We start from the raw sequence: 17,562 nt of genomic DNA, 5'->3' as shown, positions 1-17,562 counted from the left end.
CAAATAGTTCCTCTATATGTGGCTGAGCTATGAGGTCCGCTGACAGAGCTCAAGCCACAAGGTACCTCATATAAATGAGTTCCTCATGAGTCTTGTAGGGATTTACTGATAACACCGGTTTTCTAATTCTAAGGCATTTCTGTCTTTTCTGTGGCCTCACAAATATTCTGCATATGCAAAGTACATAATGTCACGCAGGTACTGTGGTTTGTTCCCTTGATGTTGAAGGAACATCTAAGACCTACATGTGTCACTTTAACTTCATAATGAAGACATCCACACTTAAACAGGGGGCAGGTACTTAAAACAAGCCTAAACAATAATAAATGAACAGCGTGTAAAACTACATGTGTTGTTATAATGAACTTTTTTGGATTTAGATTGTACACAATACATGTCAAATACGAGGCTCGGTGCCAGGAATCATCAAATTAATTAAAAACACATTGATTTTCTTTAATTAATTTATTTCAATAAATGCTGTTTCTTCTGTAGTGATGCTCTGGGAAATGTAAAACATTTTCATATCACATTTAAAATAGCAGTTTTACATACATGAATGAGAGAGGTTTGGTATCATAAATTATTATTCCCAAATACAGCTAGTGTGAGTAAGTGTAAGAGTGACCACACTGATGGTTTAAAAAGTACAAAACACTGCAGAAAGTACAGTAAGTAACATAAAATCACCCTCCTTTGAACCTACAAATAAAAAAAACTAAAAGTAACTGCAACATAAAACAGCAAAAAATAAGCAGAATATAAATTATCTGATTACTGACTACTCAGTCCATCACATCTCCCACATGTTAAAACAATGCATCATATTTTATGATAGTGATTTTTTTAAATGAAAAATGTTAGTTATTGTTAAGAATTCAGAAAGCAGAATAAAATTAAGATAATGTTGTGCACTTACTTACAAGGAGGGCTCAAACATGCGGTTGTGAGCCTCTATCTCTGAAAGTGTTCAGTGTGAAAAGAAGATTTTTTTATCCCATCTTTCATCATATTTAATACTAAAAAGGATCTGACTCGGGGGGGCTCAGGTGGGAGGCAGGCACTGACGGGAGAAAAAGAAAGAATAATAAAAGTGGAACCCTCCAGCTCAGTTTCTTTGTTTCGACCGTGGTCGCTCCGCTGTGGGATCGATGGGGGCGCTAATGTGTGCAACACCCGGTGTTTGAGTTGCGGGATGGAGTTTCGCTGACACACACACACACACACATACAACAGCGTTACGGGATATTTGTTTTGACCCTGTCTGTCCACTAACAAAGCCAAATCTACCGGGCGCACCTACCCGAGCAGCATGGCCGATAATATTGTAAGTACAGCGGCGGGTGGGCTCCGGCTAACGTTAGCTAGCCTGTTAGCCGGACTCCTGAGTGATGAGGCAGCAGAATTAGCTTGGCTAGCATTAGCCAGCTAACATGAGCTAAGAGTGACCAGGGCCTGTTTAGCTAGCCGGCTAATATGATAGCTAGTAGGCTAGCTGACGACATCCGAATGAAAAGAGTCATTGTTGGCTAACGGGAGAGCGACAATAACGGCCGGCTTAAAATGACTGGCATATTCTTTCAGCTCATTAGCATGACAGTAACACGAATAGCTCGGTAACGATGGGAGCTGTGATGTTGCACATTCACCACGAAAGTGATATTTAGTTAGTCTGTGAATGAGCCAGTACACACTGACAGCTTTCCAGAGTAGTTCAATGTCAACATCGTCATGTTGCAGCTAAAAACCAGAGATTGATGAGCTAACGATAACCCCACTTTTCTTTCTGCACTGTCACGGTTGTCATAATACCCCGACACTGACACCGGAGGGGGCAGAAAGGGGGCTGCTGCGTCCTGGTTTTGACTGACAGGTGTTTGAAATGCTACAATGGATTCGGGCTTGTACTGTAACGGCTGAATTGTGGGTTTATTTCTGTCCCTCCTTTAGATCATCAGGGTGCAGTCCCCAGAAGGGATGAAAAAAATTCCTTCTACAAAGAGGGAGACAGCTGCTGCTTTTTTAAAGAAGGTAATGTGTTAAATATAACAGCACTCAATCATCTTGTTTTCTTTTGTGCTCTAAGGGCTGGTTTCCAGCCTCAGGATTTATCAGTTTGGCCTGGCACTCCAGTATAAGGGGGTCAGTTCAGCCTTTAAATGAAGGTGGTGGCTGACTTCTGAACAATGCAGGATTTTAATTAGTCATGGCTGCTGTCTTCTTCCCTAAGCCCCATTCTGCCTTTTTATAAGGATCCCTGCTGACAAACCCACTGAATAGCTAAGAAAACAGTTTATTTAAAGACTTCTAAACACATTATAGTTTTAATTCAACTGTAGATAGTATGCTTTATTTGATGTTTGCATAAGATAATGAAAAATGATCTGTGAATAGTTGTCCAGCAGTTACAAACACAATAACATCTAAGCCTGGGCCATCATATTCTGTTCTGCTTATGACCTCTTTGGGTTTCCGAAGGCGTGGGAGAAGATTAGGGAGAGTGAGCTCAAAACAGTTGTCCTCAGGTTTTTCAGATGTAAAGGAGGGGAAACAGGTATTTTCTGTAGCCTGTGTTTCCATAAACTGCCAGGCACCAGCACTCCTTCACCTCAAGGCTTTGTCAGCTCATCGTTACTATTTATTTTCCTGGAAGTAGTAACACCGTGTCCTCATGCAGTTGAAAAGTCACAAAATTCAGAGTAGCATCCTAATCTGCACGCCCTCCCTCACTTCATCTCCAGCTCACAAAGATTACCCATGTTTGCTGCCTTCAGGGTACAGTGGTGCCACATTGATTTAAATTGCTATGCATTGTAAAATTAAGCAAGAATAATAGACATAAAATAAAATGGTCACAGTTTTCTGGCTGGAAGAATGAAAGGCTATCTGAAAGCCACCATATAGTTGCAAAAAGACTTTGATCCAATAGAAATCTGGGGAAAAAACAACTTTTTGTTTTGACCTTTTGGTGACACCATGTTTCAAAAGGGGAGATTATCAGCTCTCTCAGTGGTTATTAGACCATCACATGCAGTTACTTGTGGCCAAAACAGCAGGAATGTTATTCTTGATGCTTCAAAACAGGTCTTTTTAAACCAAAGGGCTATGATATGCTAGTCATGTTAATACTGTCAATCATAAGGATGTACTGACATATGAACCAAATATAGTCATTAGCTGATATTGGCATATCAGCAAGTAAGATGGCATTTATCCACATCAGTAGCTGATGTTTATCTGTTGTGTCACATCGGTCGTCTGCTGGCAAAAAAGCAAAGAATTTCCCACTCTCTGCTTTCCTCCACACCAGAACTGGATCCAAGCCTTCTGTACGTTATTTCCACAGTACACTGAAAACCTGTGGAGGCCTCTTATTTTTTCCACAAAGAAAACTGATTAGAAAATGTTTTATCTTTCAATCAGTACAGGAGTGTTATGTGTTGTGTGTGGGCTTTGTTTTGTTATTTTTCCTCCTCTTGTGCCTGTACATGCATGAAGCTGTGTAGGAAGTAACAGAGCAGGTCGCTCCTCCACCGCTCCTGTGCGTTTTTGTGGATTGTGTTTGATGTTTTAGAGTCCAGGCATTGCTTCACATCACAGAAGGCACAGATAAAAGCAGAGAATCTATTTTTTTATAGGACTTGAATTTTACTGAAGGCCTGTTAATAATTTAATCCACTTCCCCAAATCTAGTGCATAAAATACAGGAAATTCCTGTATCCATTTACAGCTGTCTGGTAATGTTGAACCCAACATTTGCACCAGTGGTGAATCACTGCTGAGCTGGACTCACATCAGATTTGGACAACTCCTAATCTGATGTCAGTCCAACTCTGCAGGACTGTGAACGCCCTTTCGTGTTTCAAGAAGTTTGGCTGACACAAACAGGCTTCAGAGATGTGAATTTGAAGACCTGCAAACATGAACTGTAACTTAGAACTTTAAATCTAAAGACCTTCTTTACCAAAAAGGACAGAAGCCGGTGAAATTACAATAAAAAATGAAGTGATCTGCTCTATTTGTAAAATATCAGGTGTTCAGGTGACGAGAATCTGCAAAGCAAAGATAGGAAGTTTTAGCAAATTGACAACAAACGTGGTAAAATACAGTGTGAGGTAAGAATAAGGCAACGTAAGACTTCTAGTAAAGCTGACAAATGGTATTCCTCCCAAGTTATACAAGTCTCACTTAGCAAAGGACTTAAGAGCCACTCTGTTTCTGGGTAAATTTTCTCTGTTATGCTTCAATTTTACACACGAGGATGGGAAATAATTACATTTGCATTTTAATCACTGTCTATGAAAAGCCTAAAATAGAAGCATATAACGCAGACAGAGCACTGCAGCAGCACCTCATCAAAAATGCATTTGTTAAGGCAGGACTGTGTAACTTGCAATTCAATGGAAAGTTTTCACTCCACACTGAAGTGCAGCTATGAGCCAGACAGGAGCTGAAAACAGTGTCTGATTGTGTACTTTTCCCATAGTGAAGAGATCTTACGCTGTTCTTTTGGTGTGTCATGAGAAAAGTGATCCCCAGACAACCTCCATGCTTCTCACTGCTCTTCTGTTCTCTGCTAATTTTATTAGTGTGGACTTTAAAGACGTCATCAACTGGTTTAGATGTTAGAGGAGGGAAAGTTCTGCTGAGCATTCTTTCTCCTGAGAAAATAGCTTTTAGGTGGTTGTTGAATGAAGTACTTTTCAGACATAGGTGTAGAGTTCTAGAGTGCACCGGATCAATGCCACTTTCTTCCTCAAAGTGAGGAAATAAAATATTGGCGTTTAGCAAAATTCTAGTGAAATCCAGTTATCAGTTCAGTATATTTCATGTAAGACTAATCAGATTTGAAGCCAGTATTTTTCTCCTCTGTCTGTAACTAGTAAACGTAACAAGGTGCAAAATATGCAGCGCAACATGTCTCAGGTAAAACAGTGTTTATAGAATGACACAGAATACCAAAAACAACTTCTTTTTTCACACAACCCAATATGTAAGTTTTTGTTTTTGGTTTTTTTTTTTACCATCAGTACAAGTTAGAGTCAACTATTTGGATTTGTGGAAGTTTCCTTTGGTTCTGTCTAAAGCCTCTTTATCAGATCTGAAAATGCGTGTATGTGGAAAAAAGGCCCACACAGGGAAATGATCAGCATCCCGCTGAGTGTATTACAGTTACATGATGTGATGTAAAAGTGCTACGAGGGAGACCCTCCTGTTCGATCCGCTCAGAGTGCTTTTCTTAAAATGTTTTGGCACAACCATAAAGAGGTGTTCCTCCAGGCTGACGCTCTTTGCTAATCTGCTTTGAGTGATTGGTATCTTTTCAAGAGCAAACTGTCTTTACACAAGAACCAGCACATGTGATAAGAATTCCCTCCCGGCAGCACACGGCTTTGACATTTATGCTTAATGATGAATTTAAAGTGTCTTGATGGCTACCAATGTTTTTGTTCCAGGCGATATGAAATGTGTGTCGTATCGATGTTCTTGTCAAAATCCGGTATCTGCTTCTCCCACAGGTGGCCAAAGAATTTGGGTTCAACTCTAATGGGTTTTCGGTTTATCTGAACCGCAACAAAACCGGAGAGCTCGTATCCCAGAACAAAACCCTCAGCATTCTCAAGATCAAGTAAGTAGAAACAAACAGACTTTAACCTTTAATTAGAGCCTGAATTTCCCTCTTGCCTCTCCGGGGAGTGTTGGTTTCCAGAAATACTGTCGTCTTTGTCGACCTCCACAGCTTTAATCATCTTCTTCTTCTCTCTCGTGTTTTGTAGGCATGGGGACATGTTGTTTTTGTTCCCTTCAGAATCCTCCACCTCCTCCGGGGAGGTTATGGACACGGCCACCCCTCACACATCTTCGTCGCTACCATCCGTCTCGTCCTCTTCTTCGTCCTCCATGATCCCTCGGTCCTTCTCAGCGCCCCAGGTCCAGGAAGATGAGATCGATCAGTATCTGGCCAAGCAAGATGGCAAGATCTACAGAAACAGAGATCCGCAGCTGTAAGGAAGAGGACCAGCTGCACACATCTGACCTCAGTGCAGATGTTGGATACCTAATCATTCTTTTCTTGTTCCAGATGTCGCCACGGTGCCCTTGGGAAGTGTGTGCACTGTGTACCGCTAGAGGTGAGATATTTCATTCCTGTGCTTTGTTTCTTAAATGATGAATGTTAGGGCTATAAAGCATGTTTCTTCTGATTCCAGCCTTTTGACGAAGACTACCTGAATCACCTCGACCCACCAGTGAAGCACATGTCATTCCACGCATACCTTCGCAAGCTGACGGGCGGCGCTGATAAGTGAGGAGCTGTTTTTAATTTTCCAGTTTGGTTGCTCATAATTTCAGACTCTGACACTGTTCTGATCTCCTGCAGGGGGAAGTTTGCTGCTCTGGAGAACATCAGCTGTAAGATAAAGTCAGGCTGCGAGGGTCACCCTCCCTGGCCAGAAGGCATCTGCACCAAGTGCCAGCCGAGTGCCATCACACTGAACAGACAGGTATGTCACGGTAACAAGTGTGGGAGAAATATTCGTTTACTTCTTTTATCAGCAAATACGACACCGAAAATACTTGAAGCGAACATCCTGTCCTGGGAGTAGAGATGGGCAGTAACGCTTTACTTGTAACGCGTTACTGTAATCCGATTACTTTTTTCAAGTAACGAGTAAAGTAAGGGATTACTATTGCAAAAACGGTAATTAGATTACCGTTGCTTTCCCGTAGGAACGCTGCGTTACTGCGTTACTAAAACCGTGATTTATTGATTCAGACTCTAATTAAAGGATTTATTTATTATCAGTAATTAGTTACTGATTACTTTTTTCAAGTAATTTGACCAACACTGCCTGGGAGTACTCCATATTTCACCATATGAAAGATGGAATGAGCTCCAGAACCCTGAAGTGGTTTAGAAAATGAATGGATTGGATTACTCTGCAGCTGTTTTACTGAAAATGTGCCTATTTGCTTAATACTGCACACATTTTTAATGTTTCCTGTCCCTGTTAATAATTTAGATCACAGTAAAAGTTTGGTGCAGGCGCATTAAATGGCAGGTGTGCATTACAGTTCGCTTCAGTACAAAGTGCTGAGCAACACTGGGAATTTAATCCCCAAGTATATTCTAGCATGCAGACTCCTCCTGAGCGGCTGCTTCCACATCTTCAAAGAAACTTGATCCATGTCTAAAAAAACCAAACAACAGTCCTGAGTATCACACCGTGTATGTGAATGTAGTTTTTCTTTTCCCCCCCCAGAAATACAGACATGTAGACAACATCATGTTTGAGAACCACACCATTGCTGACCGCTTCTTGGACTTCTGGAGGAAGACGGGCAGTCAGAGGATGGGCTACTTGTACGGCAGATACACGGAGCACAAAGACATCCCCCTGGGCATCAGAGCGGAAGTGGCCGCCATCTACGAACCCCCACAGGTGGGACGTTCTCACTGAGCGTATTAATGCCCGATTCTGCTCTGCAAGTGAAATTGTGTCAGAGTTTATTTGCTCAATAAGGTTAAAGTCCTCACTGAGCATTAACTGCATTTAAAACGATGCTGTGTTTCAGAATGCCACCCAGAACAGCCTGGAACTGTTGGATGATCCCAAAGCTGCAGCCGTGGACGAGATTGCTGCCAAACTGGGCATGTGCAAGGTTGGGTTTGATCTCCCCTCAGTGCTCTGTTTGACCTCACATTGCTTTCATGTTTGCATACAGGCAGAACTATATGTATGCACATATATACAAAAAATAGATGCCTCTACAGTTAGACCTTAATCCAGTGAATGGATTCCAACTCCACCACTTAGGCTGCAGCTGGCAGACGTCCTTGTTCTGCTTTGCAGCTTTACTGTGCTCAGTACTTGTTCTCCTCCTGGTAGAGTGGCCTTCCAGCTACTAAAGGGACTACTGTCAGTGTCGAGTTGGAGTCTGTCAGAGAGCTCAAGACACCTAAATGACCCTGATTAGCCTGTTGCTGCAAGTGGGGCATGGATGACCAGGGAGAAAAATCTGACATGAAACTTAAGGGTGTACTCAAAACAGGCAGTACATAACATGCCCGACCACAATTGTCCCCCAGAAGTCGAGTTAGTTTGGCTATTGCGATCTCTATCCCCACCCACCCTCTGGACTCCAACACTTCTTCAGTTAAAGCTGCAGATTTTCTATGAAAATCTCTTTAATTAAATAACATATCTGTAAGGCCTGTCAGAGGTCAGCCTAAGATTAAAAACATGGCAATAAAATAATGAAAGTCATGAAAAGGATTATTTTTAATGACAGTTTCAAAAATACCTTTCTCTGCACTGTTTTTAGCTCATATTGTGCTCTGACTTTGGATGCCCATGTAAAATCTTTGGTTCACTCCTGTTTTTATCACTTGAGAAACATTGCTAAGCTGAGTCCCATTGTATCGCGCTCTGAATTAGAAATTGTCATTCATGCATTAGTTTCATCTCGTCTGGATTATTGTAATTCTTTGTTTACTTGTTTATGTAAAGCCTCTTTGGAGCGTCTGCAAGTCGTTCAGAACGCTGCTGCAAAGCTTCTGACCAAGTCCTCCAAGTTTTCCCATGTCACACCCCTGCTGATTCAGCTGCACTGGCTCCCCGTTAAATTCAGAATCCAGTTTAAGGTTTTGACCTTGACTTTCAGGGCTCTGCATGGACAAACACCAACATATATAAGTGAACTTTTACATCCATACATTCCCAGCAGGTCCCTGAGGTCATGTGACCAGGGCTTGCTTGCTGTCCATCACACGAGGCTGAAAACAAAAGGCGACAAAGCTTTTGGATCTGTGGCCCCCAGATTGTGGAACTCTCTCCCTGTGAGCCTGAGATCTGTGGACTCAGTGGTCGCTTTTAAAAAAACAGCTAAAAACTCATCTTTTTAAACTTGCTTTTGGTTGATTTTTATTTTTAGGTTTTAGCTTCTGTGAAGCACTTTGTGATTTTTTATCTTGAAAGGTGCTATATAAATAAAGTTTTACTTACTTACTTACTTATTTTTGTATCCTAATCGTGGTGGTAAGTTAAAAGAAAGCTTTCTATGGAGCTTGGATATCTCAGAGGGCACAGCACAGGCAGGCGTATGTCCAATCAGGTGTAGCTCGGTGTTTGGAGCTGTCAGTCATCTGTCACCACTGTTTAGTGGCTCACACATCATGTGTTTGGTACTGTGAAGCACGGTGACCGTCACATGTAAAATGGGAACAGCGGTGGGGAGACGCATGCTGTTGCTTTAATGATGTGTTAGTGTGGTGGGAGAAAATCATGCAGGGATATTTGGAGTATTGAGAAATACAAATTTATTTTGAAAGGTTGAAGAAGCACAAAAATATTTTTAAACTTCAAGAATCGGGCGTATGCAGTAATGTTAATCCTTGCATGTGTGTGTTTTTTTGAGTATCACCTGGTGTGTTGTGGTTTTTGTTTATCTTGTTTTTGTTCCATTTGGATAAAAAGATGAAACTTTGAGAATTGAGTTTAACTTATAGCTTTGTTACATCATGTAAAATCGCTGAATATTCGAGCAGATAATCTTATGAGTGGACAAAAGTTGGTAATTATTTAAGTGTTTGCTTGTTCTGCAGGTGGGGTGGATCTTCACGGACCTGCTGTCTGAGGATACGAGGATAGGCACCGTCCGCTACTCGAGAAACAGCGTGAGGATCCATCTGACTCAAAGATGATCTGTTAGTCTTAATTGTGGTGTTTTCCTCTGTATATCCTTAATGTCCTTACTTGTGTTAGGACTCGTATTACCTGAGCGCGGAGGAGTGCATCACAGCGGGATACTTCCAGAATGAACATTCAAACCCCTGCAGACTTTCTCGAGACGGACACTTTGGATCCAAATTTGTGACTGTGGTCGCGACAGGTTGGTACTGTTTCTTTTTCTTGTGAGTGGTTTATGAATGAGAAACACGGGAACATTTTCTTCATTACTTTATCAATGCAGGCATGGTTGCTTAATCATAAACCACAAAAAAGCATCTCTTCCCAAAATGTCCTTTTGGCTTTTCCAATGGGAACACAGTGGCATCAAATCCTCACGTCACACCCTAACTCGTCGTTAACATGGAAAATTATGTAGTGAAAAGCAGAAGGGGGTCGATGTCCTCTTATCTGCTGAAGTTATAAACATACTGGACAATTATTCAGGTAGATAACCTTTTTTTGGTCATATAAATCTACCACACCTGTAGAAAAATATTTCAGGTAAAGGTGGGCACACAGCAACTCAAGCAACTGGATTTTTATTTGTATTTGTATGTTTTTCAAATAGCAGAGCCCTTTATTTTTGAGCTGTTTCCGTCAGAGCCAGTAGCGTACTGCAGTTTGGGCGAAGTCGTGAAGTTTAATCATTTCTTTTTGTTTGTATCTGCTGTCGGTTATAGACCTTAGAAAAACATTCAGTATCTGCAGGTCACACTTCAGCAGGCTAAAAAAAAGTGATTTGGTGCAACTCTGGGTATAGTTAAGTGTGGTTCAATCACAGATACCTCAAGCCTAGAAACCTGCTTGACAATTTATTTGGGTCAGTCTAATACAGGGTGTCCAACTCCAGGCCTCGAGGGTCGGTGTCCTGCAGGTTTTAGATGTGTCCTTGATCCAACACAGCTGATTTAAATGGCTAAATGACCTCCTCCATGTGTCTTGAAGTTCTCCAGAGGCCTGGTAATGAACTAATTTGATTCAGGTGTGCTGACTCTGGGTGAGATCTAAAACCTGCAGGAGACCGGCCCTTGAGGCCTGGAGTTCCCCACCCCTGATCTAAACAGACTTAAATCATTCATTAATCTGCACATCCCAGAATGCAACACTCAGCATGTTGTAGCCTCTCCTTTCATATATCCATAGAACTCTTACAACCTTAAAGAAAACTGGTTTAGGTGTTCAGTTTACAGCTTTACTGTAAGGTCTGTCAAGTGTTCAACTACGACTTAAAACATGTGCGTCCATTTGAAGCCAGAGGAGTCAGACGTTGTGCAGGATCAGGGATAAATGTTTTCACCCCCTTTTGTATTTGTTCCAAGAAAACACCCAGCAGTGACCTCAACACTTTTATTTGCATGAGTGAGGCCCCGGCAGCCAAAGCTGATGTCATGGCTACACATCTCGCAGCGAGCAGGGGCGAAGTCCATCTGTTTTACTGTTTGTAAATCACTTCCATGTGTAATGCTGAACAGACTTTACACACTCAGTGTTTTACACACTATAGTGTTATTGCAGTGTGCATGATTTCCCTGTTGATATTTTTAACTTCTCATCAGGTTGTCCTTGCTTGTTAAGATTGACTTTATTCTGGCTTTGTCAAAGATTACATTTTGTGGTAAACTAATCAGCTTATTTATATATTCGTGGATGAATAGAAAGCTATTTAAGGAGAACTTAAACAGCTCAAAATCACTTTGTTTAGTTCAGCTTGAGCTGCTAAGGTGACTAAAAAATAGAGCATTCAGTCAGCAACATCTACTGAGAACGGGTGAAACGCTTAAGGTTCTCAGGGGAACCTGTGGATTATTGATGGTTGGCTTATCTCAGGATCCCTGATCACCTGATCCACTTTATACAGCACATCACATGTCACTGCTGTCTCTGGCTCTCTTGATAGTCTCGTGGTTGCTGCACAGCTCTCCTAACGTGGGCCTTTGTTAGTGACTGGCAGTTGCTTTTGCAAGACTAGTTTTAAAATCATCACCATCCCTAATTTATTTGCAATGGAAATAATATTTTTGTTTTTCAGCGAGTGGTTATTATTATTTATTTATATTTCTCTGTGCTGTTTTATGTGCAGGTGGTCCAGATAACCAGGTGCACTTTGAAGGATATCAGGTGTCCAATCAGTGCATGGCTCTGGTGAGAGACGAGTGCCTACTGCCCTGCAAAGACGCTCCCGAGCTGGGCTACGCTAAAGAGTCGAGCCCTGAGCAGTACGTACCAGACGTCTTCTATAAGGTGAGGTGCCGTATAAAAAAGCTCTGATGTGATGAAGTGTGCACGTTTAAGAAAAAAATAAATATTAGGTACTTATTTTGGGGTTAGATGTTACTTATCAGCTCATCCAGATGTTGAGATGGATTTGTCTGATTTTCACATCCAACAGGACAAAGACAAATTTGGAAATGATGTCACGTTTCTAGCTCGACCTCTTCCCGTGGAGTATCTTATTATAGATGTGAGTATTTTTAATAATACTTTTTGTTTCTTTAGTGCAGCAAACTATATTCTGACACAAAGGAGCTTGCAAAGAAAAGCGTCTGGGCTTCTTTAAGTTGCTTGTAGACGTTTCACCTCTCATCCGAGAAGCTTCTTCAGAAGTCCAGACGCTTTTCTTTGCAAGCTCCTTTGACTACGATGACCTGGATGACTGAGAACCTTCACAGACATATATTCTGACACTAAATTTCCAGAAAACTTGTATAGAGAAATATTATTTTCTTCGCAGATAACCACAACTTTTCCAAAGGACCCCCAGTATACCTTTTCTTCTACGCAACGCTTTCCCATTGAAAACCGGGATATTCTTGGAGAGACACAGGTAAGTACTGTCAGCATGAGTTTGTATTTCCCTCACCCGATTCAACAAGGTATAAAAAGGTCATCAAAGTATTTGGTTTAAGGGGAGGATAGATGGTCCCAGTTTGGAAATTTAACTGATCTCTCATCCCCTTCGTCTTTGTACTGTTTTCACGCTAATGCATAAAGACAGTCGCTCGTGCGTCCGTAGTGTGGCTGTCCTCTACAGATAGCAGAGACACTGAAGAATCCATCACAAATCTGGCATTCCAGACAACCCACAGTGGAGGTTGTGGGCAAGCAGGGAACAACAAAATCCAATAGCTGAAAACACTCTTCATCTCCCGTGTTGTGGTAAAATCGCAGAGTGCAGCCATGCTGGAAACTGTGGACATGCCGGAGTGACTGACTGTGAAGGTGTGGTTTAATAATTCATTTGTTTTTCTGGTTTGTTTGCAGGATTTTCACAGTTTAGCCACATACCTGTCCCAGTGCACCTCCACATCATTCCTGAACATCGTGTCAGACTTTCATCTTCTCCTCTTCCTCGTCACCAATGAAGTCATGCCTCTGAGAGTAAGTTCAAAGCCTTGACGCGTCCAGCTTTTCATTTGTTTCCCATTTGTAATGCAGACGATGGGTTGGACCGCATTCTTCTCCAGTCTGGAAGTAGTTACTCCTCCAAGGATGTTTTCACTCAGACCTTTCTGCTCATTTTCAAACCGGCCCATCGCGACGGTCGCAAACATTGTTTTTCTGTAACGAACCGCTTGATCAGATTTGGATGTCCTACATAAAGCACAGACTTGCCAAACATAAACTCTCCGGTGTACTGTTTTTGCTTTTAACTCCTCAGCACCTTGAATAATTTTCAGCAGATAGATGAAAGCTTGTGTTTGTATCTGCAGGACAGCATCGGGCTGCTACTTGAAGCAGTGAAGACTTCTAATGAGGATCTGGCACAGACCTGGAAGAAGTCTGAGCAGTGGGCCACCATCGAGCAGCTGTGCAGTAAGTCAGCTTTTATATGAACCACAGATTTAAATTCTGTTTTTGAGGGCCTCTAAACTTGGCGTCTTGATGGTACATTTCATAAGGTTCTCATCTGCACATAACCATAAATATATAGCAACAGCTGCCTCCCCGGTGAGTCTCTTTTCCTGCAAATAGACTCCACCATGTTAAACTGCACCTCATTATTAAGCTTACATGCTCTTTCTAAAGAGCGCCTCAAATAAACCATGACTGCACACGTGTGTTTGATATGGTTGGTATTAAATATTACTAATAAATATGAATAATTTACTACGGTTAAAAAACGAATGTGTCTCTGGACTGACTTTGAACTGCAGCAGGAGGAAAGAAGCTGCAGACATTTCTATAAAGTGGAAAATCACTCAGATGCTGTGTGCTGCTGATTTGAGCTCATTAGTAAGCAGATTATTGGGGATTATTTAACTTAGTAGACCACAGAAATAAACTCTGCCTGCTTGTGACCTCTCCATCGTTACCACCTGTAATTTTCCAGGTTTCCATCAGTGTGTTACAAGCTGTGTCTAAGGTCACTCCCTGTTAATACTAAGTTAGCTTGTAACTCGTTATCTTGGTGTTCTTGTTAACTGTTTTAACATCTATAGACAAGACTTAGGTTTCGGTTTAAAAACAGGGAGTAAAGAACCAAACAGATGTTATATCCGGATGTGATATCCACTCACTTATATCCACTCATTACTGAAAGAATCCTGAATGGAAGTCTGTAGGAGAAGAAACAGCAAAGATGGTGGTAGCTTTTTCAACCTTATTTCAAGTGATAAGTTAATTATAAGATGCTTAATCGACCTGATTTTGGCCTTCATCGTGCGTCGTGCATCGTGTAGTATACGTGGGGTAACGAGAAGCGATTAACACCTCACGACCAGCTCCCGATCATCAATCACTTGGTCGTGAGGGTGTCACCGCAGTTTCTCACACTGCGCACGCGCAAACACAAATATCAGCGAAAAAGACGGCGCAGCACGGCAGTGCAGCGTGTGATCTGGACAGTGATGGAGGCACTTGTAGAACTTTGGAAAGCTCATCCGAGCCTTTTCCATGTGGCCTCACAAAATGATCACGACCACAACAACCGTGAAAATAGTTGGATAGACATTGCTGCTCAATCGCAGCTGACTGATCATGTTTTTCATTAGCAATTTAGCAAAGTTGATGATGGTGGTGTGTGTCTGTGTGAGTGAAAGACAGAGAGGGAGAGCGAGCGACAGAATTTCTGTTATAACCTTCATTTTATGGACGCACAGTGTGAGCACTCGGGTCGCATCAGAGCATCGGGTCGTATAGTGTGAGACCTGCATCGTGACCTACGAACTTCTAACCCCTGCGAGTCAATCGTACAGTTTGAGACTGACAAAATCGCACAGTGTGAGCCCGGCATTAAGAGTGAGAGGACAGATGTGTTTCTAGGAGGATGTTGACTGTGTCTTACTCTGCCTTTGTGCAGGAAATGTGAAATGCATCTAAACATCTGTAGAAAGTTTTATTTTAATACTAGTTTAAATAGACTGCTGGTGCCACCACGAGCATGATTGGATTAACCAATCACCCCCTGAAAATCACCATGAAAGAAGTCCCTACAGAGTAGCTTCCTGTAGTGGGAACGCTCATAAAGGTGTAGGTCCACTCAGCAGTCGATCAGAGAAAAGATGGCGGCATATCTTCCCAGAGAGGCTGCTGCATAAAACCCCTTCTACTCTTCACTGTGGTAATATCCTGTTTTTCCTCTGCTGTCCTTCCAGGTACAGTGGGCGGGCAGCCCTCCAGCTCTCTGGATTACGGGGCCATGGGCGGCCCCTCGGTTCCTGCCTCCTCCTCCGCCATGTGGTCCTGCCTCCACTGTACCTTCATGAACCAGCCCGGCACTGAGCACTGTGAAATGTGCAGCCTGCCCCGCAGTTAAAACCCTTCGCCCTCGGCCCTGCTTCCACACCCTTCACCGATCGAGCTCAGTCACTGCACCAGGACCAGCTGCGAGACTCTGACGGCGTCAGCGATCTTTTCTTTTCTCGCCTCACGTCGACGCCTCTGCCCTTCCCACCTCACAGGCTGCTGTGACGCGCAGAGGGATTTGCTCGTTTACATCAATTTCACTGAGTCAAAATAAAGTTGAATCAGAGTTTTTTTTTTGGTTTGTATCCCTTCACATTGTTGCTTTTCTGAGAGGCAGAATACATTTTAGATAAAGCACTCTGTGGCTGAGGCCCCCTTTCACTCGAATAATCCCGCCGCCCTCCTCGGCTCAAACAAATCCTGCTGTGACTCAGGACAACAGCGAAGACTCGAGTGTTTGGATTTTTTCTCACACCAGTGCCCCGCTCACTGTCACAATGTCTTCTGGAAAATCTTGCTGTGTATAAATACATTTAAGAGTTGATACTGTTAATTTAATTAAGCATTTTTCTTTTTGGTTTTTTATCAGATTGTAGCGTATACTTTAACATTTTGAATCTTCACAGTGGGCTCGGCTCCGTCAGGTTTTCATAGGTCTCTTTGATGAGCCCCTTAAAGTACAATCATCAGTCAAAGCTCAGACCTGGAAACGCTACGAGCTGCAGAGTAATCCCACTTAAATAGAGTTTCTATTTTCAGTATTAAATTTGAAAAGACGCCCTCCTCTGATCGAACACGTTGGTGATGATCGCCCTTTTTTTGAATGAGCCTAAAGTTTTTTGTGTTGCTAGTTTTTTGTAGCGTTTGAATTTGGTGGTTTGAACTCGAGCAGGCACAATATGTAGCTTCTTATTTTATCAGCTGTATGTTCTGTGTCTCTGTTAAACTACATCCCCAGGACAACCACCCGCCTTCATCGTTCTCTTCACCGACTCGCCGAGTATCATTCGTGAGGTGCTTTAGAAACAACCGGTGCTCGCCACTTTCACCTCCCTGCCTGCCAGCCAGGGCAGAACTGATGTTCCTCCACTGATGGTCCCCTGCAGGTTTTCTTTTCTTCTTAATCACTCCGTGTGCGAGGGGTCGCAGGTGAACATGGAGGGGAGGGAAAAACACCCAATTTAAACCTGCAAACTAGATGGCACCACCTCCCAAAATCCACGTTAAACCCAGAGTCTGTTCATCCAATTTACAGCAAATTACTTTGCAGTATTATAGCAGGAAAAGCTTCAGGTGTATTAGTGATTTCTGAAATCAGTCCACCTGTATTTTACCTGCTTACACCGGCAGAGATGTCGGCTGTAAAAGAGGATCTGTGGAAGTAAAGGGAAGTTTGTGGTGCTCGGAAAATTCCCAGTACCTGTTAAAAATACCCTTAAAAATCTGACCATCGCTGATTTATGACGATAGTCTTCAGTTTTATTTCTGCATCAAATATTGGGACCAAGACATAGCATCATAAGAGAAAAACCCTCTTTTGTTCTGGTGAACATGCGGTGCTCAAATCTTTTCTAACATCTAAGCAAAAAACAAAACCAACTGATGTTTTTTGTTAATAGTGTTGTTTAAAGGGAATTTTGGGGAGTTTGACACATGTGGCCAACGTTAGCTTTCACGACTTTGCATTTTTCTAGTACTTCTAGAAGTTTTGACCTGTTTAATGCATTAAAAAGGGACACAAACACCATAAAGCTGCACAGTAGCTAATGCACACCATCTTCAGACTGTACATAACCAGACCTAGCCACAATATTTAAGTCCCAGCTGAGGGTCTCCTCTGCTGCAACATTTGCATTTGGAAACTGAAAGGGACTTGTGTAATCTGTTTGTGACTCTAATAACAAACAAAATTTCCTAAATGAGCATCACGTGTTCAAGAAGACCTCAAACAATCAGCAGAAAACTGCTTAATCAGGTTTGAGATCTTTCTGAGTCGCCCCCTGCTGGCCATTACAGAGAATGCAGGTTTAAGGCAGCGCTTGTATGGCCATAAGCTCCGTCCATCTTTTGTTGCCACCTTATAGGTTTAGTTTGGGTGTTTCTTTTTCCCCCACCCCACTTTTTTTTGCCCCAACAATGGTCCACG

General features: G+C 42.3%; 1 protein-coding gene across 1 annotated transcript; it reads left to right on the top strand.

The window, feature by feature from the left end:
* Positions 1-1,120: 1,120 nt before the first annotated feature.
* On the top strand, positions 1,121-16,932 carry nploc4 (NPL4 homolog, ubiquitin recognition factor). Its single transcript, XM_085170489.1, has 17 exons — positions 1,121-1,327; positions 1,951-2,031; positions 5,520-5,629; positions 5,778-6,005; positions 6,083-6,131; positions 6,210-6,304; positions 6,380-6,503; positions 7,263-7,442; positions 7,576-7,662; positions 9,605-9,676; positions 9,765-9,891; positions 11,812-11,972; positions 12,121-12,192; positions 12,463-12,555; positions 12,993-13,109; positions 13,442-13,544; positions 15,326-16,932. The coding sequence occupies exons 1-17, from the start codon at positions 1,313-1,315 to the stop codon at positions 15,484-15,486; spliced, it is 1,875 nt and encodes a 624-aa protein (XP_085026615.1). The 5' UTR covers positions 1,121-1,312; the 3' UTR covers positions 15,487-16,932.
* Positions 16,933-17,562: the final 630 nt, after the last annotated feature.

Source organism: Neolamprologus multifasciatus, chromosome 8 (assembly GCF_963576455.1).
Source record: "Neolamprologus multifasciatus chromosome 8, fNeoMul1.2, whole genome shotgun sequence".
Taxonomy (NCBI): Eukaryota; Metazoa; Chordata; class Actinopteri; order Cichliformes; family Cichlidae; genus Neolamprologus; species Neolamprologus multifasciatus.
This window is presented reverse-complemented; position numbering and strand designations above follow the sequence as displayed.

Bases quoted from the DNA above. Each gene is read 5' to 3' on its own strand.
- nploc4 (XM_085170489.1), top strand. The intron at 6,504-7,262 runs GTATGTCACGGT...TTCCCCCCCCAG, and splicing joins CCATCACACTGAACAGACAG to AAATACAGACATGTAGACAA. The intron at 9,677-9,764 runs GTGAGGATCCAT...TACTTGTGTTAG, and splicing joins TCCGCTACTCGAGAAACAGC to GACTCGTATTACCTGAGCGC.